The following is a 21237-nucleotide window of genomic DNA, read 5'->3' as shown; positions in this document are numbered from 1 at the left end:
GTACCAGCTTACTTTATTTTCAAACTATAGAAAATTATGAACTAACTTTCTAATTCAGTACTGACAGCTGATTAATGATTCATTGTATTCAGTTCGCATTGTTCGTCACACTACTTGTTACTGACATCAGCATACGATACATCAGCTGCTGACCCTGTAAATGTTTTTCTATTGACCAGTATAATACTCTTAAATTTTTTCACATGTATTCCTCAGTGTAACTGGATTTAGGTGATATGTTGAACATGAGACTGTGCTCCAGGTAGAACAGCCACTTAGTTAAAGCTTAAAGGTGGCAGATTATTGCTTCATGTGCTGACGGTCTTGTTTCTGTTCCAAACAGCCATGAAGATACCACCAGAGAAGGAGCGCACAGGATGCACAGAGCGGCTGTTGTCATGGGCTGTGGCGAATGGTGCAGAGGTGCGTGGTGTTAAGGTCACCCACTTCCCAAACTATGGTTTGGGTCTACAAGCAGAGAGAGACATCAGTGAAGGCGAGCTAGTGGTTGCAATCCCGAGGCACATCATGCTGACAACAGACACTGCTCGAAAGTCGCCAATACTCGGTAAGTCAGTTCTGGTGACTCTCATGAAAAGTAGTTGTGGTTCAGCTTAGGCTGTCTGTATGTCACTTCAGTAAGAAGCTTTATTCCAAACTATAGGCTAGTTTCAATCTAGCAGCAGCTTCTACTGTACAATTAGAGTTTATCATACATATGCTATTGAAAAATGACACGAGGAAAAAAAATATAGAATATTAGGGCATGTTCAAAATACGCTGTCGATCCCACTGTATATGAATCACATTACAGAAAATAATCTCAGGTAATTCTGCTCACACCCATTGCCAAACAAAATATGCAGCACAGATGAGCACATGGATGAAAAATTAATTATCCCAACGAAACTTAATGTTAATATTCTTCAACACTGCCTCCAGCTTTGATGACAGCCTCAATTTGGCAAGACAGAGATATGCAAAATCGAGCTAAAGCCAATTATTGATTATTAGATTGCATAAAGCTACCAAATTGTGGGCATGCGGATTGCTATGTTTCATCCGCTTTTCCAAATATTCCCAGATATTTTCTGTAAGATTAGGATTTGGTGATTCAGTGTGTCATTCAAAATGCCTTAGTGTAAAACCAGGAATATATGTGTGCAAGCTTGTGAACTGTCATCTTGAAAGGTGGGTTATGCTCGATGGAGCACTGCATATATGTAGCGAAACCGTGTGCCTAGTTATCACTGTCCACAGCAAAAAATGCCTTTGTTTTAATTATGTCCACCCCAAATCCTATTTCACAATAATATAAAACATGCTGCTCTTCTTTAAACTTTCTCCATGTACTCCATTAATCCTATTTGGTAAGGACCCCGCACCGCACAGCAGTACTCCAAAAGAGGATGGACAAGCTTCTAACAGATCTGTTGCATCGTTGAAGTGTTCTGCCAATGAAACACAGTTTTTGGTTTGTCGTCTCCACAACAATTTCTATGTTCATAATTATAATTCCTAGGTATTTAGTTGAATTTATGGCCTTTAGATTTCACTGATTTATTGTGTAACCAAAGTTTAATGGATTCCTTTTAGCATTCATATGGATGACCTCACACTTTTTGTTATTTACGGTCAACTGCCAATTTTTGCACCATACAGATATCTTTTCTAAACTGTTTTGAAATTTGTTTTGATCTTCTGACAACTTTACTAGACAGTAAACAACAGCATCATCCGCACTCAACCTAAGGTGGTTGCTCAGATTGTCTCCTAAATTGTTTATATAGATAAGAAACAGCAGAGGGCCTATAACACTACCTTGGGGAACGCCAGAAATTGCCTCTGTTCTATTCAATGACTTTCTGTCAATTACTACAAACTATGATCTCTGATAGGAAATAATGAATCCAGTCACATAACTGACAAGATATTCCATGAGCATAGAATTTGACTGTAAGCCACTTGTGAGATACAGTTTCAAAAGCCTTCTTGTAATCTATATACATGGAATCAATTTTAAATCCTTTGTCAGTAGTACTCAACACTTCGTGTGAGTAAAGAGCTAGTTATGTTTCACAAGAACGATGTTTTCTAAATCTGTGTTGACTGTGTGCCAACAGACTGTTCTGTTCGAGATAATTCATAATGTTTGAACCCAATATATGTTCCAAAATCATGTGGCATATTGACGTTATTAATATGGGCCTGTAATTCATTGGATTACTCCTATTGCCTTTCTTGTATCTTGTTGTGACCTCTGCAACATTCCATTCTTTGGTTACATGTCTTTTGTCGAGCGAGCGATTGCATGCGATTGTCAAGTATGGACCTATCGCATCAGCATACTCCGAAGGGAACCTAATTGGTATACACTCCGGACTGGAAGACTTCCTTTTATCAAGTGGTTTAAGGTGTTTCACTACTGTGAGGATACTTGTGTTGGCAACTGTTCTCGGGTGAAGGAATTTTGGAAGGCTGTGTTCAGTAACTCTGCTTTGACAGCACTGTCTTTGATAGTATTTCCATTACTATCATGCAGAGAAGGCATTGATTGTGTCATGCCATTAGCATAGTTTACAAATGACCAGAATCTCTTTGGATTTTCTGCCCTGTTTCAAGACAGTTTGCTGTGGAAACTATTATAGACATCTTACATTGAAGTCCACGCTAAATTTCAAGCTTCCATAAAAGATTGCCAGTTTCGGAGATTTTGCATTTGTTTAAATTTAGCATGCTTTTTTTTTTCATTGTTTCCCGAACAGTGTTCTGACCCGTTTTGTGTATCAAGGGGGATCAGCTCCCTCGTTTGTTAATTTATTTGGTGTAAATATCTAAATTGCTGTCAATACCATTTCTTCAAATTCAAGCCATGGCTGGGCTACATTTACCGATATATTGTTAATTTGGAAGGAGTCTAGATTACCTCTCAGGAAGGTGTCAAGTGGATTTTTATCTGCTTTTTGAATATGTATATTTTTCATTTATTTGTATATCTAAAAAGAAAGATGATGAGACTTACCAAACAAAAGCGCTGGCAGGTCGATAGACACACAAACAAACACAAACATACACACAAAATTCAAGCTTTCGCAACAAACGGTTGCTTCGTCAGGAAAGAGGGAAGGAGAGGGAAAGACGAAAGGATGTGGGTTTTAAGGGAGAGGGTAAGGAGTCATTCCAATCCCGGGAACGGAAAGACTTACCTTAGGGGGAAAAAAGGACAGGTATACACTCGCGCGCGCACACACACACATATCCATCCGCATATACACAGACACAAGCAGACATTTCATTTATTTGTGGTGGATTTGGGAGTTATAGTGTTCAGTCTGACAGCCCTGTGTTGACTAATCCCTGTATCCATTTTGATGCTCACTATTAACTCAGGATTATTTGTCGCTAAGAGGTCAAGTGTGTTTTCACAACCATTGACTATTCAAGTGGACTCGTGAACTAACTGCTTAAAATCATTTTAAGAGAATGCATTTAACACAATTTCGGGGGATTTTTTAAGTGTACCGTCGGACTTATATCTGTATTTTTGCCAGCACATCGAGGGTAAATTAAAGTCACCACCAATGAAAATTGTACGAGTCGGGTATGTGTTTGAAATTAGACTCAAATTTACTTTCAACCTTTTGGCAATTGTATCATCTGAGTTGGGAGGTTGGTAAAAGGATCCAATGAGTATTATCTAAAGTCTGTTAAACTGTTAGTGGAATGCTGCTGAATGTTTTATTATTCAAAAATGTTTTTGGATTTACAATGGGTAGTTCCAGAAGAGAACCTGAGTTTGGATACGTAAAAAGGTTCATAATATTGCAACACACTGGCAGCTTTATAGAGAAAGTGTCAAGAGGCCATTGCAACATACAATTGGAACCTTTTTTTTTCCACCTTTTTACGCCAACTGCAATTATTGCATCACCATCTTACCTTAAACTTAAAAACAAATAGTTCACCTGTGTTACTGTTCATAACCTAGGGAGGCTTGCAACAAACTGCAGGTGTATAACAGCCAAAGAAATGTCAAAGAAATTGGGTCAAGAGTTCTAAATCACGTCATAAAAAGAAAATTTTTATTTTGAACATGATGGGAGGTGGATGTAACGTGGAACCACAATGAACTATTTGCGAAAACTACAGGGGAACTGGTGATAACTTAATTTTTTGCTGAAGACGATTATGATTTGAAAGTCTTGTTTCACCCTGAATTAAAGACAATTTCAGAAGATGCGTCACATCGATATGCTCTTTAGTGTATCGCAGTGACAGATTTTCACAAATCAAATGAACTTGCTGATGAGATGTTTGAAAAAGAGTTCTTTTGAAAATTAATTTAGAACCAACAGAAAGTATTTTTGTTTAATAAATGACAAAGAATTGAAGCAATAAATGTCACTGGATTTGAAATTTATCTGTTATTTGTAATGTTTTTTATTAGCAGATGATGAACAAATATTTTTATTCGTGTAAATGAATAATATTTGGAATATATACTTCTATTTGTTATTCACAAATAATGAATAATAATTTTTAACCTGTATTTGTTATTTGGGTAAATGTGGCCCAAGTCATGTGGTACATGAAGTGCATTGTGCAAATGCACACCGAAAATTTGCAGTCTATGTGCAAGTGAGTGCAAACATGTTATATCTGCATTATGTTCGGAAGTGCATGACATCGGTGTGGCCGTAGCCAAGTCCTCACTCACTAATGTGGTTAGGCAAGGAAGCATTGCTCATATTCGCCAACTTCTGCCAATGTTCGCATAATGTACTCACCCTCTGTGATGTACTGCAGATGAGTGCAGACCATGCACATAGGACACACACTTGCAGGGCTCTATTCCACAGTATAGTCACTGTGAAGATGTAGGAGAAAATAAAATAGTCACAAAGAAGGTTTAAATAAACATCCTGGCTAATGTTCACAGTAACTTGAGTGTGTGGACACACTAAATGGCACGAAAAACACCCTTGTAACGTCACAGAATCACCTCCACCCTGAACTACAGCCTCCACAAGCTACAGGTTAAACAACTCATTGGGGCATTAGTGCACCCTTTGGCTTGCCTGATATGAAACCAGGGAAAATTGCGGCTCATTGGGCCACACAGTATGTCTCTGGTCAGCTATTGTCCAATTTCAGTGTTCTGGAGGTATGAATTAAAAAATGCCTTCAGTCACAACTTTTCGTGTTTTATTAAGTACACGAAGCATTTTGGACCCTGTGGGTCCATCATCAGCAGCTGCGAAATATGGATAAAATTAAATTTCAGTGTTATTTGGTACATTGAAGATGTGCAGCTTCATATGGCTCTGTGAGCAATTGTCTTTTGGGAGATAGCCAGTTCCATGCAAGTAGTTCCCTTCACATTGTTTGCTTGGAATTGGCTGTTATGGCTGTAAGTTCATTGGCAGCAACAATTCTTGTCAGGTTCAAAACAGATTGTCGTTGACAAGACAGGACACTCATCTCAAATCTGTGCTGGCTATGATCTTTCTACAACCACCATTCTAAGGCCGTATTACTTGGCTGTGAATTGGTCACTGTTCCTTGTAGACCTGTTAGGCAGTCTGTGTCATTGAATGGCATTTTGTACACACGATCTGTGATGTAACCCACAGAAAAAAGTCTTAATGTAATGACATTGGGAGAGCATAGGGGCCCTGTGATGGAACCATCAAGACGCAGCCACCTCTCAGGAAGTGTCATTAAGCACATCCCACATAATTGAAATCCAAACTGGGGTCTGCACTGAAATGCAGTGCGCACTCTGTCGACACTTGTTTGAGACACAGGGATATGTACACTTCGAGTAAGGTCTTTTATGCTGGCTGTTTCTGCAAAGTTTTTGAACTACCTAATTCTGCTCGTTTTTGCTGGTTGTGTTCATCCGTACTGGTATCGATAATTCCACAGCACCCTTATCACAAATTTTGATCTGCGTATGAGATGACTCCTGGTCTGTCACAATTTTGATGAATTCCAAATTAAATTTGCGGTAGAGGACTAAGGAAAATAAAGCTTTGAGAGCTGCCAAACATTTTACAATAAACCCCGATTTGCTATCTCTGATAGTTTCCAAGTTATGATGTTTTGAAATGATAGTGGGACTATATTGTTGCCCTGTATAGTGAGAAGTTTTCCTCCCATTTAATTGTCTGGTTTATTTATTTCAAAATGGGGCTACTGATGGCTCCTTGGAGAAGACCAGTTAGAGTACTTAATGAAGTGAGGAAAGTCATCAGCATTGTCACAGAATGCCTCTTTTTGAGAATGGATACGTAATTTATAGCAAAATGTCCTGTTATTGAAAATGTACATGACATAGAGGCACTTTGGGCATTTGCCTATTCCATGTGTTCTTTTTGCTTTTGTGATGATGCCGGGTATGAGTCACACAGCACACATACATTTCTAGCTGGTCTCATCACTACGCTGGACATGGGTTTCTATATACTTGTTTCCTGCACTCCTCACACTTTTCACTGTAAGCAGTTGTGAGTTTGCCAGATAGTTTGTTGTTTCTCATGTAGAAAAGAATTTTACCTCAATAAGATTGTGAATATTAACATTCTGTAAGAAAAATTGCTTAATTAGGAATGAATTTTATCCCTTTGACTGTTATGTTAAACCTTTATCTGTTGTGACACACTAGATCCATTTGATTGACATGCTTTATCTTTTGCTATAAACCCAACAGATGATATTTCAGTGTGTGCCACTGGATTTCTCTCTGTTACGCATTTTTGCGCCACATCGTGAGACTGTGTTATTGATACAGAATACTGTAAATAATGTAAACAGTGCAGACAAATACTTCTGACTCTGACTGCTTATCCAAAGCCCAGAAAAAAGGGCTGCAAAGTGCTGAGACTGTTAAAAGGATTCAGCATTCAACACATGACAAGTAGTGTGATGTTGCAGCATCAGACTCGGGGCTGCCGTGTCTTGAACATAGCAGCCAGAGGATTAACAAGCGTACGTCACAACTTACCACTCTAGAGATGCTCTCCAAAACTGAAAAAAAGACAAAAAAAAAAACTTGGCCCGTGACATTGACCATACAGTATTCGAAGTTGTCATTTTATTTAATGAGTATATTTGGTAATGAAAATGTAATGATCCTGTGATGTTGATGGCTTCTATATTTTCAGTATTTTTTCCAGTTTGCATATGTGTTAACGGAGGTGACTTTATAATTGCTGTAGATGATTGACACATCCACATTCCAGTATATTCAGTAGTCACATTTTTGTTGGTAAATGCACCATTGTTCTTTCTTACAGGTCCCTTGATACGCGAAGACACAATGCTACAGCATATGCCCAACGTGGCCCTGTCACTGCTGCTACTGGTGGAGAGATTTTCCACCGACTCGTTCTGGCGCCCGTACGTAGAAGCCCTGCCCAAGGCGTACACCACTGTGTTGTACTTCACCACACAGGAGCTGCAAGAGCTGAAGGGGTCACCTGTTCTAGGTGAGGCCCGTGCTGCTGATCGACTCATATTTTGTACCCACTGTAATGTCACTGCCAAGATTCTCGTGTGAATAACTAATAAAGTCGTATGTTAGGTAGCTTATATTCAATTCAGCATCTTTAAATGGAAATTCCAAACTTACCTCTGCATCTGAAACATTATGCCTCTGAATTTCTTATTCTGTTCTCAATATCGCTTGAGGCACTATGCGTCGTACATTTTACTCAGTCAACTTTCCTGATTCGTGGACGCAAGTGGAAACCCTCAGCCAGCAGAGGGCTATGAACTTTACGAGGGAAAATCAGAAACTCTTTGTCTCTGTTTTTACTAGCCAAAGTAAGATACACACAGGTAATGACAAATGTACATCCTATTCTACATACCTTACACTATTTTTCCACATAGACCCCACACAGATTCACACATTTGTCCCTCGCAGCCCTAAATTTGAGATGCCCCTGCAATAGAATTTGTCCGGCTGACTATGGAACCACTGTCGGACTCCTGTCTTCGCTTCATCATTACTCGTGAATTGCCGCCTTACCGTAAGTTTCTTCAGCAGTCCAAAACTGAGGAAATCACTACGGATGAGGTCCAGTATCTCCCATGAAATACCTGAAGCTTTTTTTGTCACAGGTGAACCCGGATGTTTCCACATCATGCTCTGCAGCTTGGATTCTGATGTGAAATGCAGTGTCCACATTTCATCTCCATTAACAGTATGGTCCTGGAAACATTCACATTTCTTGGAGTACCATTCCAGATGATTCAGAAAGACATCATTTGCTTGTATTTCATCATGTCATCCAACAGCTGAGGCATCCACCGATATGAAACCTTTCAGTACCCTTAGCAACTACAAACAATGTCATAAGCACTCCCATACAATATGGCAAGCTCCCAGGAAGTGGCCATGATGTGCACACGCCGATCTACTTTCACCGTGCAAGACCTCATGGCCTTTGTTGAACTAACAGCACCACTACCACTCACACTTCTCAAAGTGAGACTGATTTCCCCATATGTGGGCTGCATTTCCCTGTAGTTCTCAATGGGCCTTCATCCCCCACCTTGTTGCTCTAATGCTGTGGATGTGTGAAGCACAACCGCCATATTTAACAACTGACAACAGCGCCGTGCATGAACCAAGAAAAATCCAACACTGAGAATGGGTATGTTGACTTTGCATTTACAGCAGTAATTTGGCTGAAAAAGAAAATAGGGCCCAAGACTTCCTGATAGGCCCTTGTGGCATGTAACATGTTGGTGCGTAACTGTGTTGGTGCATGAGAAACAGCTTGCTGTAAGAGTTTGTAACAACAGAAAATGTGGTGCCAATTGAAATCCAAGAGAGTGAAAACTGTGTATGGTGGTGGTAGTAACGACATCCGTAATGTGTGATGGTCATGCTCTTAACGAAGGAAACTGTGGTGCTGAACTTGTTTGTGATAGGGCTTGTTGTGTTTCCAAAATTAAAGAATGTGTTTGAGGGCTTCACTTTCATAGTGGTGAAGCAGTGCAAGCTGAAGTGAGGCCATGGCTTCATTAATGAAGTCAAACATTCTACAGTGACAGTATCAACAAAATGGTCTCTAGTGTGGAAAAATGTTCGTCATCAGGGTGACTGTGTTGAGAAAGGCATGATGAAATTGTAGAATGTTAATAAAGTCTGTTTTGTTGAAAAATGTTAGTTTCCACATATAGCATTCAGAGACATTACTTTTCATCATGCAGTTGTAAACTGGCGGATTGTATAGGTTTGATACAGTTAACATTACTCTCTGCTGTACTTGCTGTGTCGATAGAGGTTGAAGCAGTGAGTGTAGGCTTTTTGAGGGGAAACTGAATTCACACATGCCTCATATTGGCCAGCAAGTGGTGCATGACATAGGTTTTTAGTTGTCACTTATAACACAGGCTGTCAGACAGTATGGCCTTAAGGCAGTTGGTGTTAAATTTCTATCAACGTTCAGGATTCTTTCAGATTAAAAATTCCACTTGGTTAACTGAAGAATTGCTCTCATTGGATTTTGTGCTTTACTATGGTTATTACAGCAGTCAGGTAGTTTGTTAATGCAGATGACTTCAGTAATTGCTTTTATTTATTTTATCCATATCCATTTTATTTATTTTATCCATTTATTGATGTTTATGTTGTGGCAAGATTAGGGCCACCATGCCCTCTTACATATAACAATGGATGACATTCATTACAATAAGTTACACATATAGGAAATACAAAATTCAGAAATTACTATGTTTCAGAAAAAATGCAGATCACATTTATTAATGAGAAGTATAATAATAAAATAAATGTCAGGAAAGTAGGTATACTCTGAGATCACTAGCAGCAATGGACTTCAGAGAAGGGATGCAGTAGAGTGAGATAGAGAAATGTGATGAAACACGGTTAATGAATGTAAGATAGTAGAAACCTGAGACGTTGCCTATGCTGACAATGTAGTGTTGTGGGGTGAAACAGAAGAGGATGTTCACACCAGATTTTAGGTGTGGTAATCCCATATCTATGAGTACAACCTCCACATCGATTTTTGTGTGTGTGTGTGTGTGTGTGTGTGTGTGTGTGTGTGTGTGTGTGTAGGGGGAGAGTGGCCTGTGCATACTCTAGCTCGAGAAGGGTTGATTCCAAAAGCCAGCAAGCCTTCTTCCTCTTTTGTGTCTGCATTTCGACAACTCAAAGCATTTGTGTGTGGTCTCCTTTACTTGTAAGCTATTTACTCTGTACCAGAACTTTACTGCTATACCTGTAGGGATAATTTGACTAGACAGAAGGTTACTGGCAGTGTGCAAAGGGTTTCAGAATTCTGCCAGCAAGTGAGAACCCTTTTATGGGACAGTGTGATTCCAGAGAAAGCAAAATAGGTGGTGTTCAATAGCTACTTCATAGCAATTATTGACCTGTGGTGTTGAAGCATGAACCCCCTCAGAGATGCATCAAGACTTAAGGCATCAGAAATAAAATTACTGATATCCACTATCCAGGAGACCAGGATGAACAAGTTAAGGAATGGGGAGGTGATGAAGAAAGCTGGTAACAAAGCATTCTTTTTAGACCATATCTGCCGATCCAGACTTCAGTCATGTAGGAAAATAGGAAAATGTATGTCAGGCAGTCATGTAGGAAAATGTAATGAGATTGAATCCTACAAGAATAGCCCAAAAAACAAAACAAACAAAAAAGGGGGGCGGAAGGGTCGTATAGTGAGACCCAGAACCCTTTGGAGGCCACGATCGAGGATAACCTCGCAGCTGGAGGAAGACTACGGATGATCTCTGTGACAGGTTTTATGAGAACTGTGTTCTCCCCCTCACTTTCTTCCCACTCCCTCTCCTTCCAGTGTCTGATCAGACACAAAATTGAAACCACAGTGAAAATCAGAAGCAGTGTTGCGCAGTATCTCTAGTTCACCTGTCGATCATGTCATATTGCACTCGTCAATTCTGACAAGACTATGAAAAGGATAGATTGCTACTCACCATACAGCAGGGATGATGACTCACAAACAGGCACAATAAAAAGACTGCTAAACATGTAAGCTTGTGACCAGAAGGCCCATTCTACTGAAACAGAAACACACACACACACACACACACACACACACACACACACACACACACACACACACACAATTTGTGCAAATGCAGCTGAAACACACACATGACCACTGTCTCTGCCTGCCAGATCAGGGTACTGGTAGGCGACAGTAAAGTGTTGTTTATGGAAGCATACAGGGACGAGGTGGAGAGAAGGTGTAGGGTAGCTAGGTGCTACCGGGAGAAGAAAGTGGGGGTCGTAGAGCGAGAAAGGAGAGAAGTAAAAAGACTGTGGGTATGCTTGTGGAATGCTGTGTACTGCTGGAGTGAGGAGTGAGAACAGTGAAGGATGTAGATGAATGAAGGACAATGACTAACGAAGGTCAGGGCCACGAATGTTGCAGGAACATAGACTATATTGCAGAGAGAGTTCCCACCTGTGCACTTCAGAAAAGCTGGTGTTGATAGGAAACATCCATATGGCAAAGGCTGTAAAGCAGCCATTAAAATGCAGGAAGTTGTGTTAGGCAGTGTGATCGATAACTGAGTGGTCAGCTGTTTCTTGGCCACAGTTTGTCAGGGGCCATTCACGCCGACAGACAGCTTGTTGGTTGTAATGCCCACATAGAATGAAGCACAGTGGCCAATGCTTAGCTTGTAGATCACATGACTAGTTTCAAAGGTAGTCCTGGCTTTGGTGGGATAGGTGATGCTTGTGACCAAACTGGAGTAGATGGTGGTGGGACGATGTATGGGACAGGTCTTGCATCTAGATCTATTACAGGGATATGAGCTATGAGGCAGGGGATTGGCAGCAGGGGTTGTGTAGGGGTGTATGAGTAAATTGTGTAGGTTTGGTGAGCAGCATAACACCATGGTGGGAGGGGTGGGAGGATAGTGGGTAGACATCGCTCATTTCAGGGCAGGACGAGAGGTCGTCGAAATCCTGGCAAGGAATGTGATTACGTGACTCCAGTCCTGTATGGTACTGAGTCACAAGTGAAATGCTCCTCTGTGGTCGGACAGGGGACTTTGGGAGATGATGGGTGACTGGAGAGATAAGGCACAGGAGATTTGTTACTGTATAAGGTTGGGACGGTAATTACGACCAGTGAAGGCCTCGGTGAGATTCCTGGCATATTATTTTGAGAGGGACTACTTGTCACTACAGATGTGACTGCCATGGGTGCCTCTGCTGTATGGAATGGAGGACTTGGTATGGATTGGGTGGTATCTGTCAAAGCAGAGGTATTGCTTGTTGTTGGTCAGTTTAGTATGGACATAGGTGTTGAAGTAGCCATCTTAAGATGGAGGTCAACATCAAGGGTTGTGGAGAACCAGATGAAGCAAATGGGGGAGAAGATGCTAAAGTTCTGGGGGAATGTGGATAGGGTGTCCCCACCCTCAACCCAGATCATGAAAATGTCTCACTGAATCTGAACCACATGAGGGGTTAGATATTCCAGGTGGTTAGGAAGGATTCCTCTAGAAGGCCCATGAGCAGGTTGGCACAGGATGGTGCCAAGCAGGCGCCCATTGCCATACCCTAGATTTGTGTGTAGGTTATTTCTTCAAAATAAGAGGAATTGTACATGAGAATGTAGTTGGCCATGGGGACCAGAAAGGAGTGTAGTTTGGAATCCGTTGGGTGTTGCGAAATGTAGACTTCAATAACTGCTGACCATGGATATTAGGGATGTTAATGTGAAGGGAGGTGGCATTGATAGTGACGAGCAGGGCACCATGTGGTAAACGAACAGGAACTGTGGAGAGACTGTGGAGGAAATGGTTGGTATCTTTTATATAGGAAGGTTGATTGTTGATAATAAACTGAAGGCAGAGATCCTTACAGTGTGAGCACAGTAAATGGCCACAATGGGGCATCCTGGGTGGTTTGGTTTGTGGATTTTTGGAAGCATGTAGAAAGTGGGAGTGCAGGGAGTGGTGGTTGTTTGGGGGGGGGAGAGAGAGAGAGAGAGAGAGAGAGAGAGAGAGAGAGAGAGAGAGAGAGAGAGAGAGGGGGGGGGGGGGCAGGGATGGGTTAAAGGATTCGAGGAGAGACAGGAAGTCCTGCAGGATCTCTGGAGTGAGGCCACTGTGGCAGGATTTTTAGGTGAACGAATCTGACAGGTAGTGGAGTGGTTCTGCCAGGTAATCCTTGCAGTTCAAAACAACAGTGTTTGTCAGTAGGTAGGATAATACGACCTATTTTTGGTGGTTTCTGTTAAGGCATGATAAAATTACACCTAAGATGCACTACAAATGAGTCAACACATCATGCAACTTTACTTTGTAGCTATAACAATAAATAGACTCAAGTGTCACAGATTCATTCTTTTAATATACCTCTCTATTGTCATACATCGTTTAAGTAAAGGCTGGTTGGGTTTGTCCCAATGAAGCAGCATGACATATTTTCAGAGAGACAATGTGGTGACAATGAGTCACTTGCAGGTTGATTTCAGTGTGACTGAACTGCTACCTTTTGAACTACAAAAGTAAGTAAACTCAAGTGTCACTGATGCAGCAGGATGCTGACCCATTATCGAATTATAAAGACAAGCAACATTGCGCCATACAAATTCTTGATTTCAGTACAGTGTATAAACTTATAATGTCTTTTCTTAAAATGTGCTAATCTATGTAATTGATTACCTGTAGTGTGAGGCTTATTTGAGTAGTAAGTATGAGGGTTGCTTGGGCAGTAGGCAGGAGGGTTATTTGGATAGTAAGGTCTGTAGCCAATCGAATGTCACTCGAAAATTGGAAAGCGTGTGGACACCAACTCCTGGCGTGCGTTGCTCATCAAACAAGGCCATTTGTGTTGCTTATGTCACAGTGTGCTGTTTACAGTTTCAGTTCCAAATGTTTAAAACAATTGATCAGCCTGCTGACTATGGGATATGGTCAGTGATTAGTTTTTGACAGCAAGGAATGTTGCATCAGTAGAAATTCATTAACAGATAAGTTGAATGTATGGTCCAAATGCACCAAGTGACAGAAAAGTGCATAAGTGAGAGAGAGCTTTCATGGACAGACAAGAAAATGTTCCTGATGGACCGCGATCAGGCCGACCATTACTGATCGCAGAAGATTTGGTCAACGCTGTGGATGAAAGGATTCATGAAGACAGTTGCCAAGTGATTTCCACTTGTTCGCGTTAACTGAAGGAGTTTATCGGTGGTAAGTGCTTTGCAACAGATGATAAGGTGGAAGTTGTACTTGAAGACTAGTTCTCCTCACAGGTGGCAGACATCTATGACTTAGGGATACAAAAGCTTGTAGAACGTTACAACAAATGTCAAACTATGTAGAAAAATAGAGAACTGTGTAAGGAATTAAATAAAAACAGTCTCTTCTTTTTTTAAAAAAAATAAAAATAGAGAAGTCTGAGTTTATTTTATAAAAAATCAAACAATGGAAAATCCAGGATTGTAATGTAAAGACGGTCAGAAAGTGAGCTTTCAGCCAACAAGGTCTTCATCGAAAATTGTACTGAGAGTTGCTGATTTTTTTGGGTTTGACCGTTCCTTTCTTTTCCTTATGATAGTGTAGGCACCATTTCTCGTCACCAGTAATGATACATTATAGGAGTGGTCAGTGTTGTTCATGAGCCCTCCAAACTGCAAAATTATATCTAAATGAATACGCCAATGAAATAAATAGTTGGAATGTGACATTTCCTGACCTGCCACCAATATTCTGATTCAGTGACATTGTTAACAGGACTGCTTGATTTTTCTAATCCATCAAAGTGTGTAAAATGTCAGTCATTCCATCCATTACTTCACCCAGATGAAATGGTGTTTCATAGCAGTAAGTTGTGTTCTTGATTTATGCATATGATTCTCAGAGTGTAAATTGCTGCTTGACTATTGCACCTCACAGGTGTTAACTTTCCAGTCATTTATTTCAGGTCAAGACTCTTCAGTATCTCTCTCATACATACCACCTGCTTCGTGCAGTTTTCCAGTGACATGTTCGGCCTCCATTGTGCTAAATCCAATTGTAGTTTGTTCGATACTCCTCCATTACACTGGAGATACTGTCGGTATTGTAACATATTCATTAATGCTTTAGTGATCATGTATTCAAGTAGCCCAGTCAGTTACAGCAAATGAAGGAAGCATTTGACAAGTGCAATAGTAATTGAATTTTTGATGAGCCAGAATGAGATTTTCACTCTGCAGCAGAGTGTGCGCTGATATGAAACTTCCTGGCAGATTAAAACTGTGTGCCGGACCGAGACTCGAACTCGGGACCTTTGCCTTTCGCGGGCAAGTCCTCTACCATTCTGGAAACATCCCCTAGGCTTTGGCTAAGCCATGTGATGAGCTGTTTCCTTCATTATCTTAGTACCCCTCCTGCTGCACTCCAGTGATTAGATTCTTGTTAAACTTTGAACAATATTGTGACATCTTTGTCAGCGAGAAAGTGATGTGTGGCAGAGTCCTCTGTGAAATGTAAAGGAGTGTACCATTAAGCTCACAATATGGAAGGTTTCTAGCTTCGCTGGCACACTTCTCATCGCGAAAATTTAGTTTCATTTCATTTGTGCTTTTGGGTCTCTTAGTATATTGAAGTCCAAAACTTTGAAGTAGTTGATTAATATACTCTCTTTGAGACTCATTGTTCTATCTTCACTGTTTTCAAATTTTGTTTCTATCGTGTGACACCATTCCCATGTGTTAAGAGTTAAAAGCAATTCTATAGAAGAGTTTTCATTTTTTGCTGCATTTCTTCATTCTGTGGAAATGTTGGCATGTTATTCATGTATACTAACAGCATATGACTTAATTCGTATACCTAACCTAACGTAACCTAACCTACAGGGATCTATGTCATTTTGAATAAGTCAAGCTTCTACTGCTTTGTTTCAGTCCCTATATTGATTTTTTAACTTGCAAACTAACTTACTTTGCCCTTCTTGATGAAGCCTTCTGGCTAGAGCACATACAGAGAGGTCCAGAAGAATGTACACACTTTTTGATAGTTAATGTGTTTGGAACAAAATAACATATTGTTGCAATTTTGTGCAGTAGCATAGTCCATTGTTTTCTCAACAGATCTTGGCGCTTGTTTTCCAACAGATGACAGTGCAGCAGTGGATGAGGTAAGATTGTCATTTGTGCAGTGCAAGGCCCTATTGAATTGGTGATGGAAGTATGAAAACATGATGGAGGTACAACACCAATGGCATAGATTGTGTATTGAACTCGGCCAACAACACAAACGAATTTATTTTATTTGGGATAAATTTGAAGCCGACTGCACTGTTCAGGATATGCATGAGGAAAAGTCTGGCTTACCAGAAACATCAAAAAGTCCAGCTTCCAGTGCAGGTGTGTTGCAACATTTTGCTAGGTCACCTTAGAAACCTGCGAAGCAGGGTGCACATGAAAGTGGGGTAAGCCAATCAAGCATACAATGAATTCTGAAGGAAGCAAAGTGGAAAGTACATTCCAAGATCACTGCATGCTATGAACAAGGATAACATGGATGGAAGGGTGGAGTACTGCAAGTGATTTGAAAGCATGCTTCAGGATGCATGATGCATGCAGGATGCATGATTATGTGGTCTGACTATGTTAAATTCTGAATATTTCTAAAGGCTGCCACAACTGTGTGTACTGGACTCCTGAAAACCGCCATGTTCATGTGGACAAACATATTAATCTGTCACATGTTAATGTGTGGTGGAGTCTGACATTGTTTAGTTTGACTGACCCATTCTTCTTTGAAGGTACCATAACTGGCGAGAAATATCTTCATATGCTACCAACATCGATTTTGCATGCCATCAGAGAGGTGTTTGGAAATGAAAGATTTACCTACAACAAGCCTCACTAACACAAGTATATCAGAACCTATTTGGATGAAAATCTACCTATATGATTGACAGGTTGAAGAGCAGCTGTTGAGTACCCATCACGGCCTCCAGACCTTTCACCTCTTGACTTCTACATATGGGGGACCTTGAAAAATGAAGTCTATCAACAGAAGCCGGCTACAGTAAACAAGCTATGAGAAACCATCAAGATGTAATGTTTGGCTATCACACAAGCAACACTAACAGCCGTAGTTCAGTCAACAGTTCAGTGGCAACAATGTAGTTTTGGCTGCCAATGGGGTCACTTCGAACAAATAAAATAACCTTCTCCCATGCAAGAATTGTAACAGTATGTCATTTTGTTCCATTAATATTGACTATCAAAGAGGTCTTCATTTTTCTGGACCCCTCTGCTATGCAGATATGAACTCTTCATATCATACTAATCAGTATGCCAATTTTTCTCAACACTGGCTGCTATCAGCAGACAAATTGTTTCAAAATTTAAAATAAGAGCATAAATCTTGGTATAATCCACACCTTATACTCGGAATGTCCTTTAAAAATCTCTCTCTCTCACCAATTGTCGTCTTTTCTGTTGTATACCGGAATTGCACCAGATGGTAGCTCGACCAATTCCCAATCATCACAGATGTTCAAGGAGTTAATTTCTTCATAATACAGAATCGTGGGTGTGACCTCTATCATGGTCGGGTGCCGTGGAGCAGTGAGTGGATGCCAGACAGTTGCGCAGTGTGTTGTCATAGAAACAGCAATGCCGAAACATTAATTTATAGTTCACAAACTACAACTACTGTGATAATATTGTGAGAAGTCTCCATTCCCAGCATGTAAACTGTGTACAGCCTGCAAGAAGCTCTGTCATCAGTGGTGACATGACAGCTTGCTGTATTCGGCAGCCAGTGGGAAGCAGCGGCAGTGATTCTGCGAAGACACTGACTGCAGCAGCCGGCAGTGGCTCACAGTGCGTACTGGAGGCTCCCGGCAGCCAAGGTTGGCCACACAAATGTGTGTGGGGCACTGTCGACCAGTGTGAGTGGGGTGGCTCACAGCAGCATCGGTGTGTGCCCACGTGAGCAGAGGCAGGTAGCAAGAAGTTTGCTTGCACGGACGAATTTGGCTGAATGGGAGTGTGGCCCCAGTCTTGAACAATAGACTCCCAGGGTAAGAGGCCAGCAGCAGCTGAAGTAGGCCCCCAGTTGGCATGCCAGTTGGAGAATACTTGATACTGCAGCTTGGACTTGGCACAAGCAGCAGGGCCGCTGTTAGCAGTGACAGTTGGGAGGTGGTGACTGGTTGATGCATATAGACTCGTAGACTGTTGTAGGTCTCCCTTTCAGGGCTAGTGACTGGCAGACAGCAATACCTTGGGAAAAAAATGATGAGTGTTTATATGTACTTGGCCTCTCCTTGTTTTGCTACATTATTGACTTCTACCAAATAATTCACAACAAAACAATGGCCTGGATATGAAGCTGTCAGGCCAGCAATGCTGTAGTGACGCTGCCTGTTTGCTGCGTCAGTTATTTGATAGTTGCTGGATGTCAGTGTTATATCAGCAGGCAGCCCCTGATATAACAGCATCTTGTCAGCTCCAATCTGACCCATTTCTGTGGCTCGTGCTTTAGTCATGACAGGTGTCTTAATTTTTACTCAGTTGTGACCAGTAAATTATGTGTGATACAATAATGCATCACAACTGTCCATTCACCTGTCCCATCATAATTAACTATTTCCAGATAAAGTAATGGTTCATCATTGTTCTTCTTCACACAAATTTTGTGTGTATTGCTTCAGTATAAGCCACATCGATAAACTCGGTGTTAAGTGCCCGTAGGCTCCAGGATAAGGCTTCTCTTTGGAACAAGGTGTCATTGGATAACATTTGCTGAAACCCATTTTTACTTTTGCTGTATCCTTTCTTGGCCTACAAGGTTTTTGTGGAGTTTCAGCATTTTCCACGAGTTCCTTATTACCATCCAGTAATAAAGGCATTTCTTTTAGGTTTTCCTCCTCATCTGAGAGACCATAAAATTCCTCTTCAGTGGTTGGAGCTTCTCATCCACTTTGGATTTCATCTTCATAATATAGAAATGGAAATGGTTCTCCATTGTACAGTTCAGCTGAGCATATGACATTCAGTTTTTTTCAAATATACAGTACCAATATTCCAAGACCTATATCTTTTCTGGCATGTGGATCCTTTATCCATGGCCCTACAGAGAGTATCTAATAAGAGTGCCTTTTCCCTGATAATTTAGAACGTTTTCTTCATTTGTGTGTGTGTGTGTGTGTGTGTGTGTGTGTGTGTGTGTGTGTGTGTGTGTGTGCGTGTGTGTGTGAAAGCAGACTTTGCATCCAATCATATGAAAATGACATACACAAGGCTTTCTAAGTGTCAGAAATCCACATGGCACTTCCTTTGTCGCGGTTATTTGTAACAAGATTTTTTATTTGTGGTGCAGTGTGTATCAGCTGAGCCCAAGAACTGTTTGGTAAATAGCATCCTAGCAACAGCAGTCTTACCATGTCCATTAATGTTCTATTGAGGGGTTCAGCTATACCATTTTTCTGCAGTGTCCGCATCCAGTGACGCCTATGGACTGAGGATGACACGGCGGCCGGTCGGTACCGTTGGGCCTTCATGGCCTTTTCGGGAGTAGTTTAGTTTTTAGTTTTATATGTCATAGTTACTTCATGCTGAATACCTTCAGATTCACAGAACTCAACCATTGTCAGTGTGGATTCTTTTAGAGTTGTTAATGGTTTATTTTTCTGTTTGAGTCTTACATTTATTGAATTCTTCAAATACTTCGTTCTTATTTTTTAAGAAATGCACAAATATATATCTGCTCACATCATTCATGAAACTCATTAAATATCTATGTCTCCCAAACTTGCAACATCAGTAAGTCCATGAGATCATATTTAAGAGGTTCTAAAGTGATTGTTCATTACTTAAATTTTGCTGTACAGTTTTTGTTAAGTTTTCATATTGATTTACCCACCAAACTGCCATCACACTAGTGTAATCCACGGAAGGTACTGCCATCCTATCAGGACATGCTCAGAGACATCTCAGTTGTGGTGTGTGTACAGGTACTATTCACGTTTGTGTAGTGTACGGCTTTTGACACGAGTTGAGGAGATGACCTTGCAAACACTGCAGTGCAGATTCTGTAATTCAGCTACCAATCAGCTTATGCAGGTTAACTGTTTTCAAAGTTACTGTTACTGTACTTCTGTGATTGTAACTGTCTTTCCAGTATTATTATTATTATTATTATTATTATTATTATTATTATTATTATTATGGGCACACTTCTGTTTGTCAACTGATGGCCATATTCAGTTCTAATCATTTTCACAGAACTATTGAGATCTTTGGTGGAGCCAATCATGATAAAATGATTCCATTCAATGAACAGTATAAATGAGACAGGTGAGATACCTTCAGAATCCAGAAAGAATGTAATAACTCTAATTTTAAAAAAGGCAGATACTTGCAGTTGTGAATATTACCGAACTATCAGTTTAATGTGTGGAAGCAAATTACTGACACACATTATGTACAGAAGAATAGAAGATCTGGAAGATGAGTTTTGGTTCTGGGAAAGTAGGGACGGTGAGGTAATACAACTTAGTTTACAAGGAAGGTTTACAGGAATCTTTCAGCAATGTTAACTGGACTACACACTTACAAATTCCGGAGCCAGTAGGGGTGAATCACAAGGAGTGGAAAGTTGTGAATAACTTTCACAGGAGCAAAATTACAGTTGTAAGTGTCAAAGGATATAAAAGGGAAGCATTGGTCGCAAAGGGAGCGAGACAGGGTTGTACATCTACATCTGCATGGTTACTCTGCAATTCACACTTAAGTTCCTGGCAGAGGGTTCATTGAACAATTTTTATACTACTTCTCTACAATTCCACTCTTGAATGGAGCTTGGGGAAAAAGGAACACCTAAATCTTTCTGTAGCATATCTCAATGTTATTCTGTCTCTACATTGAATGATCTGTGAAATAAACCAAGGACAAATTTGAGGAGGAGAAGAAATAAACTTTGTTGTTTACTGATAACATAGTATTTGTTTCATAGATGGCAAAGGACTTCAAGGAACAGTTGATTGGAATGGACAGTGTACAGTGTAAAGTCAAACAGGAGTACTGGAATGCTGCAAACATAAATCAGACAATGTTAAGAGAATTACAAGGGGACTTCAAAATATAAGTTACACATTGTTGTGGCAGCCAGGTAACTTTTATTGACTGCCACACTACACTTCAAAGTGACATATATACATGACATTCTCTTGTTTTCCAATGTAGTCATCAAATC

At 40.5% G+C, this 21237-nt stretch overlaps 1 protein-coding gene across 1 annotated transcript in view; it reads left to right on the top strand.

Annotated features, from left to right (window-relative positions):
* Nucleotides 1-21237, top strand: part of LOC126106507 (actin-histidine N-methyltransferase) — a 469720-nt gene that overhangs the window by 24879 nt on the left and 423604 nt on the right. The window contains exons 3-4 of the mRNA XM_049912826.1: nucleotides 344-568; nucleotides 7299-7490. Of these exons, the coding sequence (XP_049768783.1) occupies nucleotides 344-568; nucleotides 7299-7490 (417 nt within the window). The remainder of the gene's footprint in view (nucleotides 1-343; nucleotides 569-7298; nucleotides 7491-21237) is intronic.

This window comes from Schistocerca cancellata, chromosome 10 (assembly GCF_023864275.1).
Source record: "Schistocerca cancellata isolate TAMUIC-IGC-003103 chromosome 10, iqSchCanc2.1, whole genome shotgun sequence".
Taxonomy (NCBI): Eukaryota; Metazoa; Arthropoda; class Insecta; order Orthoptera; family Acrididae; genus Schistocerca; species Schistocerca cancellata.
This window is presented reverse-complemented; position numbering and strand designations above follow the sequence as displayed.